We start from the raw sequence: 20,671 nt of genomic DNA, 5'->3' as shown, positions 1-20,671 counted from the left end.
AAGAAAAATACAACAAACTCACAGCTCCTACTATTAATATATCTACAGTCAAAAATGAGATGTCTAAAGTTTAACATGTTAAACTGTTACATTTTGTCATATATTTGTGTCTGACCAGTTCTCGCTTTACCAAGGCTCCTGCCTGCTCAAATATTTGAGAAGCCTACTTTAAACCCGAACAATTGGGCTATAAGCCAACAGTGGGTGCGTTTACCGTAACTCCGCGTCTCTTTTGGAAGACACATCAACAGCAGAACCGGAGTTAGATTATTAGTTGGCGATGGGAGAGCGAAATGTGAGTTGTATGATATAAAAATCAACCACGACCGAATTATGGTTGCCGGCGGAGCTAAAGACTAAATCCAATGCCGGGGAAGAAAAGATTGCAGTTGTGATTACTCGCTATGTTAGTACTATTAGCCTGTAGGTAAGCGATTCTGACCTTTAACCTATAAATAGAGAGTAGCATTTGCAAGTAAGATGTATTATATAAAAAAGGAGAGAGATATTTGACCACTGACGTCCACTATTGGATAGTCACGTAGAACGTGTAGTACGCACCGTGTGCATCAAGTGTCTTCCAACGATCTTAATAAGAAATGCTACGCTGCACCTATCGATCTAAGGTCTCCAAGATAGAACCTGAAGGCCTCAGCTAATAGCCTAACCACTGCCACTTCAGTTTAATTTAATATTTGTGTATATATATATATATATATATATATATATATATATATATATATATATATATATATATATATATATATATATATATATATATATATATATATATATATATATATATATATATATTGATGATTGATCTTGATACATTGCTGACTGATATTGCTTACCTCTTTTATGCCATTATATGCGAATGTGTGTCCTTCACACAAGTAGTGCAATAATAAATATAGACGTCGAGTACACCAAGCAAAAATCACAATTTCAAAAAGGAAAACTGAATAAAATTTCGACAACAATAATACTCTTTAATAGAATCTTAACTGTAAATACAATATTTAATACATTATCTATGTACACATTATATTCCTAAAACGACATTCCATGTGAAATTATTTACAAAAAAAAAAACGTACACTCAGCAATAACATCATTTATCAAATAGGAAAGCTATTATTTACCGTAATAAATACAATGTATGAAAATTTATGACACAAATATATTTTTGAATACTTCGAGATTTCGCTCGTGCGCTGTAAATTCGTGACGTTTGCGATGGTCGGACCTCCCGAAGCGAACGCCGCAGTACTTGCACGAATGTCGTTTTTCTTTGGTGTGAATTATCATATGATTGCGTAAATAACTGAAACAAAACATCTTTGAGTTATATACTCTAACTTCTTATTGTACAGTCAATGCCTCCCGCGTAAAATAAAACGCATTAAAATCGTAGAAAAAATTCTTTCTACGATGCGGCTTGCTATAAATAAATAGCTGTGGCAACACTATTAAAAAGTTTTTACAAAATAAATTAACTATAAAATTAGTAAATTTTTAAAAAATAAAATAACTAATGCAAACATTATCCTTCGTAGTCCTTCAATATGCGAACTTTTTTGTAGTAATATGGTTTAAAATTTCTTTCACAATAGAAAGATACTACGTCGCACTCGAAAATAAATTGACCTTTTTCAGTTACCGTGTATATTCGGTGATCAGTTTTTACGATTACTGTTTAACTAGACGTTTCCATATATATAAAACCAGTAGCAAATACATAATATCCTATCAACTTAATTTTTATTGATACTTTGTTAATCATGTTTCGATTTTGAAATTATCATAAGTTAAAAATATAACATAAAAACAGATTGGAAAGTACATTTTTTAGCGAGTAGTATATAAATCTATTTATTTGGGCCAAAATTAATATGGGGTATAATAAAGTCAGCTGTTTTTATTAGTCATAGTATAATAAAAAGTAATATGTAAAAAGTTTATACATGTATTCATAACACGGAAATACAGTTAATCAATACAATATTAAAATTACAGCCATTTTTTTATATTTAATCGTAAAGAAACTATGATATGTCACTAAAATAAAATACTCGATATTGTCAATAATTAAAAAAAAATGTTTTTGTATGGGTGACATTGATTAAGATTTAAAAAAAATGGTTATTTTTACTAATTTTTAATGTAACCAAAATAAGAGGAATATAACGGTTAGTAATAAATAAGGTACAATAGGCAGTTTTATCACTCAAAGCATTTTTTTACAGACAACCAAGATATGCAAATAGAAGTACAAGCAGCACGGTAGTCGATGGCTACATGCAGGCATGAAAATATTTGTTTATACATATATACTAACAATAAATATAATAAAAGTCAGTTATAAATATAAGAATAAATAAAAACATTGAATGAACTCGGATAAGATTTTCTTAGTCTTATAGTTCATTTATCTTTATATTATATTATATATTTCTCCTTATATTATATATTCTCTAGGCTATATACTTAATTTAGCAAATATAACAAGTGACAAACTCACTCAGGTTTTGAAAATGTCATATCACAAAGCGTGCATCCGATCATCTTGACGTCGTTGTGTATGAGCTGATGTGTCTTGAGGGACGTCCGTGAAGAATACCACTTCTTACACTCGCTGCACTGGAACGGCTTCTCTTTTGTATGACTCCTGTTAAACAGTAATTACTGAAGCCATTTTACATACAATCCTGATACACGAATATGCAACTCTTAGCCCTATGGCCAGAAGCGACTCTAACTCGACGCCTGTGTGCAATGAAACCCTGGCGCCCACTCGGCCTGACCCCTCCCCCCGCGGCTATAACTATTAACTTTGCCGTCGTAACAACAAAGTTTTTTTTTATTACAACAAGCTATTTTATAAGTAGGTATAGCGTACAGTATGGTATTAGTTATGGCCTTTTTTCAAAAATAACTTTAATTACGTGAAATAAGGTTGATTTTAAGTTGACCAAAATGGTCGAAAAAGGAGCCGCTCGTGTTTGACACCGTCGCACTATCCCGCCTCTTGAGACAGCGGCGCCCGTGAGCATTGCACACCATGCACTATAGGTTAAGCCGCCCGTGCCTATGGGCGGCATTAATTAAGCTGAATCTATTTATATATATGATACAGGATGTTTGCTATATTGTTTGAAAACTTTGCTGTGTATGGTGGCACTATACTGGTGGTAATGTACAGTGATATACCCTTCCCAAAAATCAATGGTTTTAGAAACAGTAAATAACATAATGATAATATTGTAAGAAAAAGCTTATTCAAAATTCTGAGTCCTATATATAAAGTGAATTATTGTTTATCCTGTCCATGCAGACTTTATATTGCTAAAAGTTTTAAAAAAACAATAGAATAGAAAATACAAACATATGTAATATATTTCGGAGTGATCACTTTATACAATGTGATCCAAAATAGGCGTAAAAGGTTTAAAGCTTTTTGCTGACAAATGAGTACATTACCACAAAGAGAGAATACATTTTAGCACTATAAATGTTTTACTACTATAACCAATAATCTTGTATAAATAAAAAATATCTTCAAACATATTGCTAAGCGCTAGATTAGAAACTGCTCAAACACTTATACTATTTTTTTAATTTTCGATAGAGGTGGGAAAAACAACAGTTTTAAAAAAACTGTTCTGTCTGTAACTGTTAAACATTTATGGTTAATCAAAACAAATTGCAATAGGGCTATTTGGATGAAAGTCTATTAATAAGTGATGGAGAGGACTATATGCTCGGGATTTTTGAACACGATCGAACCCAAAATGAGGGGGGCAGTAGACATATGGAAATAACTGACATAACCCAGCAAATTAGCAAATAAATGTAGCATTGGGTAGATTAGGTTAGGTAGGTTCATATGGCGCAGAAGCAATGGCATCTGGCCTAAAGATTTTTGAGTGAAACCATGGACCAGCTTAATGCAGAGGGTGCACACAAAAGGACACATAACCTTGTTAACGTAGTCGAATAGCACTGGAATCAAGTTTGCTTCTTACTAGTCCTAATGCTTATTGTAGGGAGAAGCCTATTCCCAGCAGTGGGCGCCCTTCATTTGAAATGACGATGATACTGAAAAACATTATTCTGAGAATATCATAGAAGCAGCATTTTAAGTCCTTAGTAAATAATGCACTAAATGTTTTAATTTCACCAACCTTAAATGCTCCTGCAGATGGTATTTCTTGAAAAAACTTTTTGAACAAAATTGACAAAGATATGATCTCTCTTTATCATGAACTTGCCGTCTGCAAGAAAAGTGTAAAGAAGTAAGAAGTAGAAAACATTAAAAACTTTTTTATTAATGTTTTCTACTTCTTAAATATATGGCAACCCTTCTAGAAATTCATCAATATGGCAATCAGTGATAAATGTTGAGGTTCTATTGACTCACTTCAGAGAATGTTGTAATGATTATATTTGAGATAAGTACAATAGTAAAAATTTAAGTTTAAATATACAATGTTCAGCAGTTATATTACATTGAATCGTAATTAATAAGAGTGTAGTATTAACAGTAATACTCAATTGTTCTTTGTCAGGTACCAGGCATTATTTGTGAGCACGGGAATGCATGGACTTAAGAAAAGTAAATTGGGCCAAAGACCCTATGTGTGTTATTGTGATACAAAATAAATGTTTGTAAATCATGTAAATTGTATAATTGCACTATGAACAAATGAACAGTTTCTCATACTTGTGTTGAATCATTGTAATCTTGTTCCTGAACTTCTTGTCACATTGGTCACAGGAGTATGGTCGGTCCTTGGTATGAACTGTAGTGTGCATGTCAAGAGTAGACTGAGATATGAATCTCCTCCCGCACGGAACACACTTGAATGGCAGCTCTTCCGTGTTATGTACTACCAGATGATGAGCCCTCAAGTTTGAAACACCTAAAATGATAGTTATTTGTTGAGAAATAATATGTATCCTGTGTACATATTAGGTAGTATGATTGGTTTTATTTTGGTAAATATATATTTACTGTTATTGTTTACTGCTGTTCCTGCAGAATTTGCACTGCCGGTTATTTGCCTGTCGCATTTTAATAGAAAAAAAAATACATATAATATAACACATTTCAGAGTGATTTGTACAAAATGATTGAAAATAGGTGTAAAAGTTTTAAAGCTTCTTACTGACAAATATGGTATACATTTCTCTTAAAGCTTTTATACCCACAACCAATCAACCTATATATATATATAATCTACTCAGAAACAAACATGCAACCTTCAAATGTAAGGCATCAGTACTAGATTACTACAGCTAGTACAATGCTAATATTTGTTATAAACATGAAATTATATTAAATGTTATGTGAACTTGGTAAATTGTTAATAAAATATTTGAATAGATGTGCATACCTTTATTACAAATATCACAATGTGGTTTGATACCCAAATGTTTCACTTTGTGATGTCTATATCTTGCACTGTAGCTTGAAAACAACTTATCACATACTTTACACTTTATGCATTTCCTCTCATTGATTGATTGGTGTCTAGCTAAATGTTCCTTTAAATTCCTGACAGTTTTTCCACATTCATCACAGATTTGGTTTTGTTTGTCATTGTCTTTGATCAATTTCTTTTCATTTTTTGGTAATACTGTCTTCATAATTTGATCCTGTGCTGTTGATAAAATGTCTGTTGTAATAATTTTAGACAAAAATAAAAAAACATAGGAGTTATAGTCCCATGGCACAGTTTTGTTGACTGATAATATGCTGAAAGATATTAATAAAGGAGTAATTGGTTATAGGTTTAAAAAAACATTCATGTTATAGCTTATTTACTGTCAAATAATGTATAGTACACTCTATTAAAAATTGTCAGTTACATAAATAATGTAAACATAATTATAATGTAACAATAACAGGTGTTTTCTAAAGTTAAGATCATCTACTAAAATTAATTTTTATACTATCAATTGCTGCCTACTTTATACTACCTAAAGTTATATGCTTGCAATAGAAAAAATAATTTACCATAATAAATATCCGGTTGATAGTTTTACACTTGTGTACCTACTTCCAACAGGTGCAAAAGTTTGGAGCCTTTAGCTGACAAATGACATTCACCACTTTAAACTTTTTACACTTGTAATCAATCATCATATATTTATAAAACCTGATGTGTTGCCTATTATATACATAAATATTATACTTAAGATTTCATTTTCTTACCATTCTCTTCACTTGCGTCAGAACCATTTTCATGTTTCATTTGGTTAATAACATTAAGAAGTTCGTCATCTGATGGAACCAACTCGCACCCCTCTTCTTCTTTAACATCTTCTTTGAAATCACTTTCGTTATTATTACTTAAATCATTGTCATTAAGTTTATCCTCACATTTGATTTCATCTATGAGAAATATTTCATTCTTTATGTCAACATTTACATTGATAGTCTGCAAATAGGCGTCATTTTTAAGAGCAAGTGACTTAAACTTTTCAAAAGCGATGATTTTCTTATAACACTTCAAACACAATTTGGTAGCAACTTTGCAGTCTTGTGCGACCTAAAAGAAATTGAAATCTTAATAAATATGATAGGATATTCGAATGAAAACAATTATTAACTACTTACAATATCTAAACAGAATAACATTATATCCAGAAAACTTTTTCCTTTTCCTTGCCGTTCAATATCTAACTTAGAAATATCTTTGTCACCTTTACATTTCAGACAAATCCGGCAATCATCCATATTCTGTAGTAAATAGTAATAGTGAAGTGTTTTAAACTCAAATTTAAATATTTGAAAAAAACATGTTTTTGTCAACATACATTAATTGACGTTGACTAAAGTCAAAACAAAACGAGTACGACTCACAGATTATAATTACGTGTGAAAGAAAATGTTTTCACCGAGTTAAAATAAAATAACAGAATAATAAAGTGGGTAAACAGTTTTTTTTATTATTTTATAATTTGGTTCAATATACGTAATTATTGTAGAACCTAATTACACAATTATAATTATTTAAATGAAGCTTCCAACATTATTGTGTTGAAAGTTGCCATGGAGACAATTTCTATCAATTCTTGTAAGAGGTAATCGGGCTGTGTTTGTAAAATGGTAAATATTCCCGTTTTTATTAGTGAAAACGTTAAGTTTTTAAAAGATCTTATTTTGCTGTTTATGATTAAAGTTTTTAAGCATTAGAATCTTTGATAAGACTTGTAATTTATGTTTGAATTAAATATAAAACAATTAGTTTACAAAACGGAGGCTTCTTCATTAATATCCACATTCCTCTCTACTCGAAGATTTACTTTAACTTATTTTTTTCCCTAACAATACAATTTACCATAAAAAAAACTATAAAAAATTATTAAAATATTCTTTAAACAAAATGTATTTTAAAGCGAACCAAGACCAAATAATGCGTTATAGAATTGTTTAATTTATATTTCAATGATTATTCATTAAACCTGGCCTTCATACATGCCTTTACAGATCCTTTCACGGTCAAAACCGGCGGCAGAAAACCGCGTAGGGAGTCAATCAGCTAAGAAGAATTTTCCAGAATTAGAGGATTTTATTCTAAAAAGAGATTATGTCGGCGCGATCACCTTACTCGAAGTAGTTATTATTTAATTATTGCAAATGATTATTTTTTCACTAGCTCAGAAACCATGTAATTACACTCAGCGTCTTTATAAGTAACTAATGTACAATGTCAGATTATATGTTTGAAGAAATATTTTAATATCAAAGAGACCAGTCCAAGAGAATGAGTCCATAGCGCTGCATTATTAACATGACTTATACGTGGTATTTACAAAAAGTTATAGGCGTAAAAATGCTCTAGATAAATATGGCTAGGAAGCCAATTTTAACGTTTGTCTTCTGTATGAATGCAACTTTTAAAGTAAATTTATTTAAATTTATCAAAAGAGAATACGAGAATAAATTTGTAAAATGTCGTAAGATAGCGAGAATTACACATTAGAAAGAATTAGCTTTATTAATTATTCTTATATTTATCTATTTTTAGAAAGAAAATTTAACTATATATACAGTTTTGTGAAACATTTAGTTTACCAATAAATATTCCTTAAATTGCCCATCCAATACATGCCTGAATTACTTAGTCTGAATAATGCTGATGTCTTAAAAATGTGTATTAATTATGATGTTCCGTTGTGTTTTTTTTTTTCAGTTTCTCAAACATGAAGGTACTGAAGACGTGTGGGTTGAAGTATGGATGGGATGGTGTTGGTTCCACTTGGGGGAGTATCGGCGCGCTCTGGACCAGTATCAACTGCTGCGCTCCCGAGAAAATTTGGACTCTCGTATCGCCGACAACATGGCAATTGACCTGGCCGTTTGCTATTTTTATTTAGGTTATTTAAAAAATGTTTCATTATTATTCCAAATAATATCTGATTATACTACTACGTTTTACTTTTTGGCAGTGGATAGGCCATATAGCGTGCATGGACCAAAAGATTCTGGACTGGTAACCGTAGACAGACAAGCGCATGGATGGACATATCTTGGTGTTGATCGTGTATCGTGGTAGATAAATCGAAATATTTTATTTGTTTACTGTGTGTACATCAAGGTCTAGAGGGATGTCCGTGATCTTTGTAACTTATTTTATTGCCTTACTTCTAATTGAATCTTTGTCATTATCATCATTTCAGAGGGAGAACGTCCACAGCTGCACATAGGGCCCAATGATTTCTAATGGGACCGGTTGGTGGTGGTTGCATTCAGCGACTTCCGACGGACATTCAACGCTTCTTGTGCTACTCCATGGCCTTTACTCTAGAACGTCAAGACCCTAGCGGGCACCTGTTCTGTATGTGGCCTGCACACTGTCTCTTCAATTTGCCAAACCGCTTTACTCTATCGGTTTTTTTATTAATTTTAATTTGTATCGCTGGTGTTTTTTTTAACAATAATTTTTTTTCGCTTTTAATAAACGCAGACAGTTGGGAGAGAGTTGCTGCTATTTGATAAGGATCTTTCTTTTCCCAGTTGAGAGGCGTGACAGCGTTTTATAATTTGTTACAATTTTTCTTACACAATTTTCTCTTATGGGTAAATACAGCTAAAATTTATGCTCTATCGGTTACTTTCGTTTGTCTACGGATTTACTTATCCCCGATTCTATCTCGTTAAGAAATCCCGAGTACAGCTCTTTCCATGGCTCGTCTAGGTTGTCATTTTACTTCTTACTGGTTGACGACTTACGGTCGCACCACATCACATTTTATGCCTAATTTAAATTAAAGAGATTAAAAACTTTATTAATTATGATTTAACTGTAATTTCACTTCCATTCCACATGCTTGTAAACGGATTTTAAAAAAGTAACTATGTTTTATTTCAGGAATGTATAAAGAGTCACAAGAAGCGATAGAAGATGCACCGGATTGTGCCTTAAAGGTCCACGTTTTAAATTTATTTTAGAATATATAGCGTGTAATTGTCAAGTGTGTATAAAGTAAATGTAAAATATATCAAAAACTATTAAATAGGTATTGAACGAATGTATGCCCAATGAGTAAATAGATGGTCCATTTGAAGTTACATAAAATTGTCCAATTGCTAATTCGCGGCTAAAATAAATTGACATTGTTACTAACACGTATAAAAATGTTGAATATTCCGGATATAAACAATTGATATGTTGTTTTTTTAATACAATTCGTTTAGGAAAATCAAGGCCGTTAGAATGGGCTGTTGTGTATTTACTCTGTATCTTGGTTTCCAGAATCGCTTGCAATTCCACCTGGCGCATAAACTGAATGACGAGGAGGCGCTCATGTCAGCGCACGCGGCACTCCGCGACGTTCCTGAAGACCAACTAAGCTTGGCCGCCGTGCATTACCTTCGTGCCCATTACCAGGAGGCCATTGACGTGTACAAAAAACTGTTGCTAGATAGACGGTGACTTACTTTGCAAATTAATTTCGCTTCAATAATACCAATCTGTCTTTCACGTACAAATACAGGTTGACTGGTTATAGGTGTGAAAGCTTTAAAGGGATAAGCGTATAGCTAACTTTTCATCAAATTTGCATGAAGTTATAACTTTGAAATAAGTCACTTTAATTTATTGTTTTCTCCAATGAAATTCAACAGGCCAATAACTTGTGGAAGTACAAAGTCTGTAAGGTCAGATATTAAACAATAATTAATTTTAATATTTAGTATTTCTAATCTTAAAACGCTTTTTAATTGATTATCACTTTATACGGGGTGATTGGAAATAGGTGATAAAGCTTCAAAGCTTTTTGCTAACAAATGTATCCTGTACGCTTATATACCTATAACTGATCACTTGTACAGAAATTAGTACAAACATCGAAAACAATCTCTTATCGAGTTGATGATTATCATCGGTGATTATTATTTATCTTTAGAAAATGCTGCATACACCATTAAATTCAATATACACAGCATCCACCTAAAATTATTATATTATCATACGTCATAGGTCTGACTAAATATGCATATGCGAATTTTCAACGTCAAACACGGCTTTTGCCTCTGTGATATATTAAAAAAACACAAGGCTGAATTGAACACATACATTAGCTGCAAATTATCCCATGATTTTTGTTTCACTTTTAAATAGTTTACATTAAATTCCATATTTTAGTATGGACACGATAATGTAAGATTTGTGTGGCAACAGCTAGCAACTACTACTATTAACGTGACTTTGCAGATACAAAAGATACCGAACGGATGCAACTGAATGGGTCAAAGTGTTATCACATACAAATTGGTAAAAAATACCTTTCTTTAATTGTCCTTAGTCTATGGTAATTGTATTCATATCTTTGTCGGATTTCACAAATTATTTAGTTGCGTTATATGTTTTGAAAATGGTTTTCGTATTTTAGCAGTATTTTTTATATTTAAATTACGTAATGGCAAAGATTCTTTCTTCATTTATTATACGTTTTTTTCAATAATATTGACGTCAATACAGTTCAACTTGCATACTTTAGTTATCTTCGGTTTTTAGGGTATTAAATTATAGGGCAGTGCTGCCAATATTAATTCTATATTTAGTTTACAGAATAGAACTGTGCGGACTATTTATAACTTAAAAGCAAGATATCCCCTGAGAGGTGTTTTAAAAGAAATTTGTATTTTAATGGCTGTTTCACATTATATTTTTAATAACAAATTATTTATGCGCCATAATTTAAATTCTTATACGAAGAAATAGAGACGGACACATGATAAACACAAGAAATGAAAATAAATTTATTACGCCTAAATTTCGTGTCAATCAACTTAATCAATCCTTCACGGTTCTGAGTATGAGCACATATAAAAATTCAAAAGGTATCTTAGGCTTTCCATTTCTTAATTTTAAATCTAAAATTAAAAGTGTAATATTAAATAAATATCATTATAGCATTCAAGAGTTTTTAGTTGATCGCAATGTGTGAAACTTGGTTTGTTGACTCATTTACATAATTGACATTATAATATACAGATGAAAAATTTTAGAGTTTAGTGATAGTTAGCTAACTGTTGAATTTCTGGTCGGTTCTTTCCATAAGATCAGCGTTCTGAGCCGGTGTTAGTGAACTACTTATAATGTTAAAATAATCGGCGATTTAAAAATGTACATAAATGCCTACTTGAATAAATATATTTTGATTTTAAATAAATAAGCAAGTATTGCGATTTTAAACATCACTAATTTAAAATAGTAGTGTTATTTCGGCTTTATAGTTATTATATTATTCTAGTAAAGACAATTATTAAAGTTATTTATTTCCATTAATTTATGGTAGATATAATACAAACTGGCTGTAGAAGTACATATATTAATACTGTATAGATTAAATAGACGACCTGTATTATTTGTGTAAGTCGGACCTTAATAAATAAAAACAAAATTATTGATAAAAATTGTTTATTATAGTGCTTTTTAATATATAATATTGTAAGTTATTTTTTATAGGGCGTAAATAATGTTGATACTTTTTTAAAGTTAACACAGACGACATGCGATTTTTCATGCGGAAAGCATGTATTTTTTTTTCGGCTTTCTTGGATGCCTCTGTGCTAATGTTAAGCGGGTATTATCGACAAGTGATAGCCCAAGTCGAAGTCACTTCAAGGAGACCCTTGAGCTTACTAACTCCATAGAGCGTCCCCCTAAGCGATCTAGAAGTCCGCTGGTCTCCCAATCCGGTATAAAAGAAGTGTGTAATGGCTCGAGGAAGCATAGCTCAAGCATAGCTGCTTCAAAACACGTCTTATACGTTTCACTTTGAAGCCCGCGGAATCAGCAAATGCTATTTCAAAAGCAAGTGACAGTCTGAAACAGAAAGAGTTGTATTTTCAATATGATTCTAAAAAAACTCAGACTGTCCTCGCGATTTGTTAATCGACTTTGTAAATGTAAGCCGTAATGCAAATTGTTTTTTTCTTAGTAGGAGCATACTGCATAAAGCGACTTATAAAACAATATTAATGAAATTGGTTAAGTCCTTCTCAAGCTATAACGTCATCAAAAGAAATAGGGATTATTTTTTAATTTATGGATTATTTTTCCGGTTAAGATATATTTCTTATTGATGATTACACTTTAATATTAGTAAATGTAAATTTTGATGATACGATTATTAAATGTCTTTATATTAATAAGTACTTTGTAAAAACATCCGATTAAGATTGTCATCTTCGTAGTTTGGTCTTTAGCATATTAGATTAAAAGAAATTTTAAAAGCCGTATTGCTCTTCTAAAGATCCTTGCGCCTAAGCCTTTCACTGCGACCTACATCCAACATATAATATCTTATTAAGCTAACTAATTTATTGACATTAGCATCTAATTTATTATATATTTTTCTTTCTGTTAATTTCTGGTAATAAATTTATATTTTTTTGGTGACTTAAATATAACGGTCAACACTGAAGATGTACTCTTTAACTAAATTCTCTATGTTTTCTATTATTAGTAACTACATGGCGCTAAATGTGTACGTGGCGTTGTGCTATTACAAGCTGGACTACTATGACGTGTCGCAGGAGGTGCTGGGCGTGTACCTCGCTCAACACCCCACTTCCACCGTCGCTGGCAATCTGAAAGCCTGCAACCTATTCAGGTAACCGTGACGTACCTATTCTGAACAAAAAAAGTTAATGTTGTAAATATATATCATCATCATCATCACCATCACTATCATCATCATCATCATGACCATCATCATCATCGTCGTCGTCGTCGTCGTCGTCATCGTCATCGTCGTCGTCGTCGTCATCGTCGTCGTCATCGTCGTCGTCATCGTCGTCGTCATCGTCGTCGTCATCGTCGTCGACATCGTCGTCGTCATCGTTATATCCTTAGGTAGACGCCCACTGCAAAGCCTTACCAAATGTAGCTACTATGATTGGTTTTACGCTGTCGGCTCCGAGCGGTCATAACACTTAACAATTATTTAAAGGTTGTCCAAACTATTGCTAATATTATTTAACTGATTTAATTTTGTTTCACTATTTAGGTTGTACAACGGTAAGGCGGCGGAAAATGAATTAAAGCAAATCTCTTCAGAGCAGCATACGTTCGGTCAGGACCTGGTCAAACACAACCTGGTCGTGTTCAGGAACGGGGAAGGTGCTTTGAAAGTTAGTTCTATATATACGTATATGATGTTTCCCGAGATAATTTTCTTTCTTCATAAACTGAGTCTAAATATATGTCCATATGTTTCGTTTTTTTATAATTTTATCCGACAACAGCTATTTTTTCACTTTCTTTCGTTTTTTATTTCTTTTATTATTTCGTGACTAGTAAAATAACATTTACGTACCGGAAAATATCATAATATTATTTTATTTCTCATGTGACAATTTTCGAAAAGCCCACAGATTAATAATAGATATTACATAAATATTCGTTAATATAAAAAATTGACAACTTCCACATATTTTTATAAGCATGCACCCACAAAATCAAATGTTACTAAGAGTTTTTAAAATTTTAGAATAACGAGTATCCGGCCAATACTTATAAATGGCCAATGTTTGTTACATACGAGTAACAACGTATAGTCGACATTTGGCAAACAATTGCTTTGTGAAATTCACAGATTAGCTGACACAGATTCGACAACAAACTTTTATTTTCTTTGAAAACTGGGTTTTCTGATGATCGTTCACTGATCGGTGGTTAAGTTTTTTATTAAAACCAACGTTTTAATCAATTCCAGCAACCTATGTTCAGTTAAATAACTAATAACACGACATCAATTCTAAATTCAAATTGATTATTCTTTCGGAAACTGGCTGTCGATACCTTAACTTAATATTTTTTTTTCTCTTATATTATTAAGACGGCTGGCCAATAGAATATGATTGTTGAATACAGGTGTTACCAGAGCTGGTGGATATAGTGCCGGAAGCTCGTTTGAACCTGGCCAGTGTCCGGCTGCGGCGAGGGGAGGCGCTGGAGGCGCGCGAGCTACTCCAACCCGTGGAGCCCAGCTCCCCGCTGCACTACATACTGCGCGCCGTCGTCGCCGTCAGACTCTACAACGATACCGGCGATGTGAGTAGTCCTTTATGTTCAGACCCCTAGGTATTTGAAGCCACATCAACTTCCCTTACGTTGTTTAATCTATTATTTCATCGCCTATTGGTAGCACCTTTCCGAGAAGTCTGCGTTGGAGGTTTTATCAGGCTAGAATACTCAGAAAATTTGGCGGAGACTGGTCTTCGTGGCAATTTTGGAGCAGGCTTATGCTCTTTGGCTGACATAATCAGTATCATGATGATGACATCTGTTTATTATGATCTAAGGAGGAGCAGATGAAGCTGGCACAGCAAAACTTCCACTTGGTGGGCAGCTCCGCGTCGGAGTGCGACACGATCCCCGGCCGCCAGTGCATGGCCTCGTCTTACTTCCTAGCGGGACAGTTCGAAGAGGTCCTCGTATATCTCAACTCCATCAAAAGCTTCTTCGTGAACGACGACACGTTTAATTTTAACTACGCTCAGGTACATGTTAGCATATGAAGTAATACAATGAATAACTTTTCTAAATATTATTTCGGAGAAAAAGTCTACGTGAATGTTATGTGCAAATTTAAAAAAAAATCTGTTTGAGTGTACTTTTTATCTGGCCGGTTTTGATGACTCATTAAGGTTACATTTTAAGAATAGAACCAGTTTAGTTTCGTGCCATTTTTCATTTGTTTTTTTTTCTGTCAAAATGCTCAGAAGAAATTTGATACGTCTTAAAATTTTATTTCATAAGAGTACAAAATGCCACTCAAGACGTGAAATAAAAATTGTGACGATTATAGAGCTAGGCAGTGGCAATAAAAGTAGTACAAAGTTGGTTTGAGCGGTCACAATCCGAGAATTTTGATACCAAAGATACATCTCGCTCTAATCGCCCGTTTTCCGAAAATATGGACGCTTTTTTGAAAAAGTGAATCAAAGTCGGCTTATCAGTACTTACTGTTTAGCTGAAAAATTTAAAGCTGTTCACAAAACAGTTTTGAACCATTTAAAAAAAGCCTTGTATAAAAAAGCTAAATATTTAGGTACCATACGAACTAAAAGAAACCTATTGAACCATTTGTAATTCTTTTTTGTGAGGTAATGAAACCAAAGCGGTTTTAAAGAGATTGATAAGTGGTATTAAAAAGTAAATTACGTAGAAGACCAGCCAGACATCACTAATTACGGCAAAACAAGTTACCTAGTAATAAAGTGGTGCTCTGTGTGTGATGGGATTGGAAGGACATTGTTTATCCTAAGCTTTTATATTTATATTGCCGAGCAGAACCATCGATTCGGATCTCTATTGCTAAACACTGATGAGATTACAGCAAGAACTTGAGGATGAAATCAATCAATATAAAGGATTTATTTTCACCAGTATCCGTCTCTTCAGAATTCTGTATCAAAATATCAGGTTAACATCAAGGGCTGTTGAAACCACTTTTCGAATAGTTTTCAAAAGTCCCAAAACTTCTACAATAACGGCTAGCTACAAAATAGCAAAAAAATATCAAACAAAATTGCACCCATATACTATAGATAAATGTAAATAAACTTTTAAAAAAATGTCTTGAATTTTCAAACAAATTGTGGAGGAACTTTTTCACTAATATTTATACAAATTAAATATTCATTACTATGAATAAACGCATCTCACAGGCGATACTTTCATAATTCCTCTTTTCAGGCCAAAGCCGCAACTGGCTTCTACCGTGAAGCAGAGGAATGTCTTTTAGCCATCCAGGACGAAGATATTCGGAGCTCCTTCACGTACCTTTCGTGTCTTTGTCGGTGTCACGTTATGAACAAAGAGGCTAACCTCGCTTGGGATATCTGTTCTAAGGTAATTATCTATGACCCAGAGGTGGACCAGACCGTGGTGCACGCAATTACTTATAAATATATGGCCCGTATATGGAGGGCTTAGAGTGACTTGTGACGTGGAAATGGGAAAGAGCATTGATTGTGGCAACACAGCTTCACTTTAGGAAAAGGAGGAGAGCCGCCACACTTTCTTGAGGTTTTGTTACAGGATGGTGGATGACGTAATTAGGCATAACGAAACCGTGTCACAGGAAGTGTGGCGAGATATAGGAGGTGATGCGTAAATGTAATGTGGGTGAATACTGTATGTTGAATGATAAGAGAATGAAAGTGTATATCCCTGCTCTAAAACACGATGGGAAAAGAGTATTTATAAAATGAAAAAAGGTATTTTATCCCACCCATTCATGTAACTGCATGATCAGATAAATGGCACGCATTAAAACTAAGATAAAAAAACAAATATACGATAAAAAATAAATATTAAAATAAGGCAGTAAGTAGGAAAATATTATATGTAGATTAATATTTAGTAATAACCAACCCAGGTAAATAATAAGGAAATGATAATTAGGCACCGTATAGACAAAAATAATTAAAAAAGAATTTTGCGGTTAGGAAAACTCGTCCGTGAAGGTCCTATTTACGTCGTGTATATTGCCCAACTCGCGGTCGCCACTTAGAACTTCTCGTCTCCAACTAGGTCGGATGCACTGCCACTTCAGAGTTACAATTCTTCGAGCTACTTCAGTACCCTTGATCCTTGGAGCACAACCCACATTTACTTCAGTAATCTTGTTCTTTCGGAAACAGGCTTCTGGAACGCCAGACGGCTTCGCCCTTCTGCAGTTGGTAGCCAATGATAGTTATCGCATGGGACAGTTCCTCGTGGCGGCAAAAGCTTTTCACATGCTCGATCGGTAAGTATATTATAGATTACAAAATTCCTGGAATTTTTTATAAAGTTTTTTCTTGGGTCAAAACTCATGGAAAACCCACAAATATGTTAAAAACGATGAGTCGAGGAAATGTAACACTTGGCATGTAGCGTTACAGATGAACTCCACGGCAACGTGATTTCTATTGTATAACCACGACAGATAATATAAAAGTAAAAAAATTAAAAGGTAAAAAATATTTAGAAGGTAAAATTTAAATTTATTTAAGAATATGAATATAAGCAACTGCAATCCAAAATCTTGAGAAGCTATTCAGGTAAATTATTAAATCGTGGCAGCTAATTATACAACAATTACATAGATGGAGTTGAAATCGCATACTGAGCGCAATGCAAAATGAAAAGAGATTGACCCTTTTCATTTTGCATTGCGCTCAAAATAAGTATGTTCTTTAGGAGTTTCTTTTTTTAAACCGAAATAAAATATAAAATGGCGCAATAAATTCCTTACATTCCGATGCACGAAGCAATTGCAAATGAAAGCAATATCCAGCCACCGAGCTGTATGACATGAGGTACTGTCCTTTTGAAACCATACGTCAGTGACATCTTTAAAAAACAGAGTTCTTGTTGATGTAGTCTGGATGGAGGTCCTGAGATGTGGGAGGGCCTGCGTGGCGCGGTGTGCGGTGTGGCGCAGGCAGCAGCCGCCAACCGGCCCGGAGCTGCAGCAGAGCTTCGTGACGCCCTGCCACTGCTACGTGGCCCACCCACTCGTCCCACCGCTGAGCACATCGTGAGGACCATCACTAAGTGGGCACATCAGAACAGGATACCCGTGTGATCGGAACTTAGCTATTCCAAATTAAATTATATTTAAATTTCATAGCAAATCGTTTTACTCTAAACTTCGTAAATATATGAATGATAATAAAGAAATTATTCAAAAATCTGTTTTTTTTATATAAGACGCAGCAATATGTTTGTCGATTATATATAGCTCATCCATTTGTATATTTACGAAAACAAAAAATTGAATAGAATAGTAATATCTTCATTTAAAAAGTGCAACTATAAAGTTTCTGGCTCTTTTCAATAGATTGGCATTCCGCGCTCGCGGGAGATAGTTACGCATTGAATACATGACCATTATAGTGTTTAAAATTATTGACGATTCAACGGCGCGTGTAAATGCCTGCTTGAATAAAGATATTTTGAATTTAAATCTGTTTGAAGTTTTTTATTAATATCCATAAAAACTATGTAAAAATATTGTTAAAAGCTGTCACATTATTTCGTCTAACGGACATTTGATCAATACACTCCTAAGCATATTGACATTTAGGCACATCGAATATGTTACATAGTGATAAGTGATTTACCATTTTTTAAATAATATATTTTAATTTCCCTTTACTTTTAAATTTTTTTGATTTATATATTAGAAATGTTAGAAATTATTATTTAATCTAATCTATGTTACGATATTTATGTTAAGTGTACTTACCATGTATACCTAATATAGATTATATCTATCCTTAACTATAAAAAAGAAATACATGTTCGATTCTCAATGGAAGAACACTCGAATTTACTTCTAAAACTTTAACACAATTTCTTAATCAGTCCTTCTTCTAATCAAAACAACAACTGTCATCTGTCAAAATTTACCAGACGTCATTAGATCTTTTTTTTAAATTTGGCTGCTAAAACTTAACACTCACGTATATGTGAATTATTATATATAATTAAAAATATAAAGCACTTATATCATGCTTCATTATGTCATCTGATCGACGCTCACTGCAAGGCAGCCTCCCTGAAAGAACACCTCTGATCGGTCTCGGGGTTCCCACATCCAGCGACTCCCATCAACCTTGACGGTCCACATGGGTGGCGTGGGTAAAACCCCTAATAGTAGAGAGTTTACCCACGCCACGTCTCGTGTCGGTTACACGAGTATGGTTCCCTCAAAACAGCTTACAAATTTTCGCATTGAGGGCGTAACTATTCTTGGTCGTCCTAATACTGAGAAGGGAGCGCATTCCAAGTAACAATTGGTTATATTAACGAAGAATTGAGTAAAGACAGTACTGCGGGAGGGACGCTTAAGTAGAAGGTTGTTAGGAAAGCATATTGTTGAATCATATGTTCGTGATACGTACTGATATGAGGAAGAATAATGGGAAGATGATAGGGGAGAAGAAAGTAAAGTGTTGTTAGTTTACGCAAGAACGGGGCTGCTATAGCAATAGGCAGCATTTATAGTCGAGAATATAGGAAGATATGTTTGCTGTTTACAGTGATTGAAATTGCAACGAATGCAGTTATTCAGAAGGCGGTCAAGTTTGTTGAGTTCGTTTGCATTCAGATCAAAACAGCACTAATCACCATCGGCAATTATTATTTATTATTTCTATAAAAACTTGTTCAATTTTCTCTACTCCTAAAACAAAAGTTACCTAACAACTATATATGTGGGTCATTGGTGTATATGGAATCAACATTGGACACCTGTTTCATAAATAGTTACAGTATCTATTACAAAGGTGATAAAAAATAAAATACTTGCGCCTGCCTACATATTTGCAAGGATTAGTGAACATTACTTAACAGTTATAAATAAGTTCGTGTATATATTAGACTAGAGTAGCGTGGTTTAGCCGCATTGCATATATAAAGAACAATTTCCTAATAGTTTCGCAGTAGGACCGGATTAAATGACTTTATAAGATGTGTCAGACACGCAATTAAGTTGATCTAGCTGTAAAAAGCAGTTTATAAGTTTGCAGCAAATTTGTAGTCGACTCATATTAGTGGCTAGAAAATACTTTGAATACTTTTTCAAGTGCGACTTAAAATACTTCTCTCTTGCCTACGGATTGGAATATGTTAAAATTCGCGCCAATTATGCCTATGTCAAAATGCCTATGTTTTTTTTTTTAACAAACAAAGGCGGTTTCTTATCCAACCACTTTTAATCATAAATATCAAAATAAAAGTGATAGTTTTATTATAAAAATTATTCTTATTTTTTGAACTATCGTTATTAATATATGTGTAATTAATTATTGAGAAAGTAATAAGTAATTTATTTTTAAATTTTTCATTACCAAAAACTAAAGCGACAAAAGATCACTAGTTTATTTTTTTAAACCTTATGTGTTACAAAGGTTTACGAAAATGGTTAAAATTTTTTTGCATTTGTAAAAATTAAAAACACTGGTTACCGCAAATGTTGCATTTATTTAAAAACTAAATACATAATATTTACATTAAAGTAATACAACGCGTCAAGATCAAATCCGTAGCAACAGTCAAAGCAGTACAAAATAAATAAAAACAATTAGTTACAATTCCACGATACACTGCGAGGTCATTGCCACTGCTGTATTGCCGAGCGGACACCTTGC

The 20,671-nt window shown here is 33.3% G+C and overlaps 2 protein-coding genes across 2 annotated transcripts; one reads left to right on the top strand and one right to left on the bottom strand.

The window, feature by feature from the left end:
- Positions 1 to 1,134: 1,134 nt before the first annotated feature.
- Positions 1,135 to 6,765, bottom strand: LOC137932016 (zinc finger protein 391-like). The gene is made up of 7 exons (XM_068775562.1): positions 6,626 to 6,765; positions 6,221 to 6,557; positions 5,400 to 5,666; positions 4,727 to 4,925; positions 4,188 to 4,277; positions 2,525 to 2,671; positions 1,135 to 1,327 (listed from the first exon to the last, which is right to left on the bottom strand). The coding sequence occupies exons 1-7, from the start codon at positions 6,743 to 6,745 to the stop codon at positions 1,171 to 1,173; spliced, it is 1,317 nt and encodes a 438-aa protein (XP_068631663.1). The 5' UTR covers positions 6,746 to 6,765; the 3' UTR covers positions 1,135 to 1,170.
- Positions 6,766 to 7,486: 721 nt separating this feature from the next.
- Ttc26 (tetratricopeptide repeat domain 26) lies at positions 7,487 to 18,102 on the top strand. The gene is made up of 12 exons (XM_068775934.1): positions 7,487 to 7,624; positions 8,205 to 8,388; positions 9,384 to 9,439; positions 9,768 to 9,943; positions 10,728 to 10,787; positions 12,988 to 13,134; positions 13,531 to 13,654; positions 14,397 to 14,576; positions 14,828 to 15,025; positions 16,224 to 16,379; positions 17,174 to 17,280; positions 17,898 to 18,102. The coding sequence occupies exons 1-12, from the start codon at positions 7,487 to 7,489 to the stop codon at positions 18,100 to 18,102; spliced, it is 1,731 nt and encodes a 576-aa protein (XP_068632035.1).
- The last annotated feature ends 2,569 nt before the right edge of the window (positions 18,103 to 20,671 follow it).

This window comes from Battus philenor, unplaced genomic scaffold, assembly GCF_028537555.1.
Source record: "Battus philenor isolate CCGP_79_NKW_IND1 unplaced genomic scaffold, ilBatPhil1.0.hap1 SCAF_9, whole genome shotgun sequence".
Lineage (NCBI taxonomy): Eukaryota > Metazoa > Arthropoda > Insecta > Lepidoptera > Papilionidae > Battus > Battus philenor.
The sequence above is the reverse complement of the archived record's forward strand: the minus strand, read 5'-3'. Positions and strand labels throughout refer to the sequence as shown.

Bases quoted from the DNA above. Each gene is read 5' to 3' on its own strand.
- LOC137932016 (XM_068775562.1), bottom strand. From the start codon at position 6,745: ATGGATGATTGCCGGATTTGTCTGAAATGTAAAGGTGACAAAGATATT. The intron at 5,667-6,220 runs GTAAGAAAATGA...TTTTATCAACAG, and splicing joins TGACGCAAGTGAAGAGAATG to CACAGGATCAAATTATGAAG. The intron at 2,672-4,187 runs GTTGGTGAAATT...ACTGTTTAACAG, and splicing joins CATCTGCAGGAGCATTTAAG to GAGTCATACAAAAGAGAAGC.
- Ttc26 (XM_068775934.1), top strand. From the start codon at position 7,487: ATGCCTTTACAGATCCTTTCACGGTCAAAACCGGCGGCAGAAAACCGC. The intron at 9,944-10,727 runs GTGACTTACTTT...GTGACTTTGCAG, and splicing joins AAACTGTTGCTAGATAGACG to ATACAAAAGATACCGAACGG. The intron at 14,577-14,827 runs GTGAGTAGTCCT...TTATGATCTAAG, and splicing joins TCTACAACGATACCGGCGAT to GAGGAGCAGATGAAGCTGGC.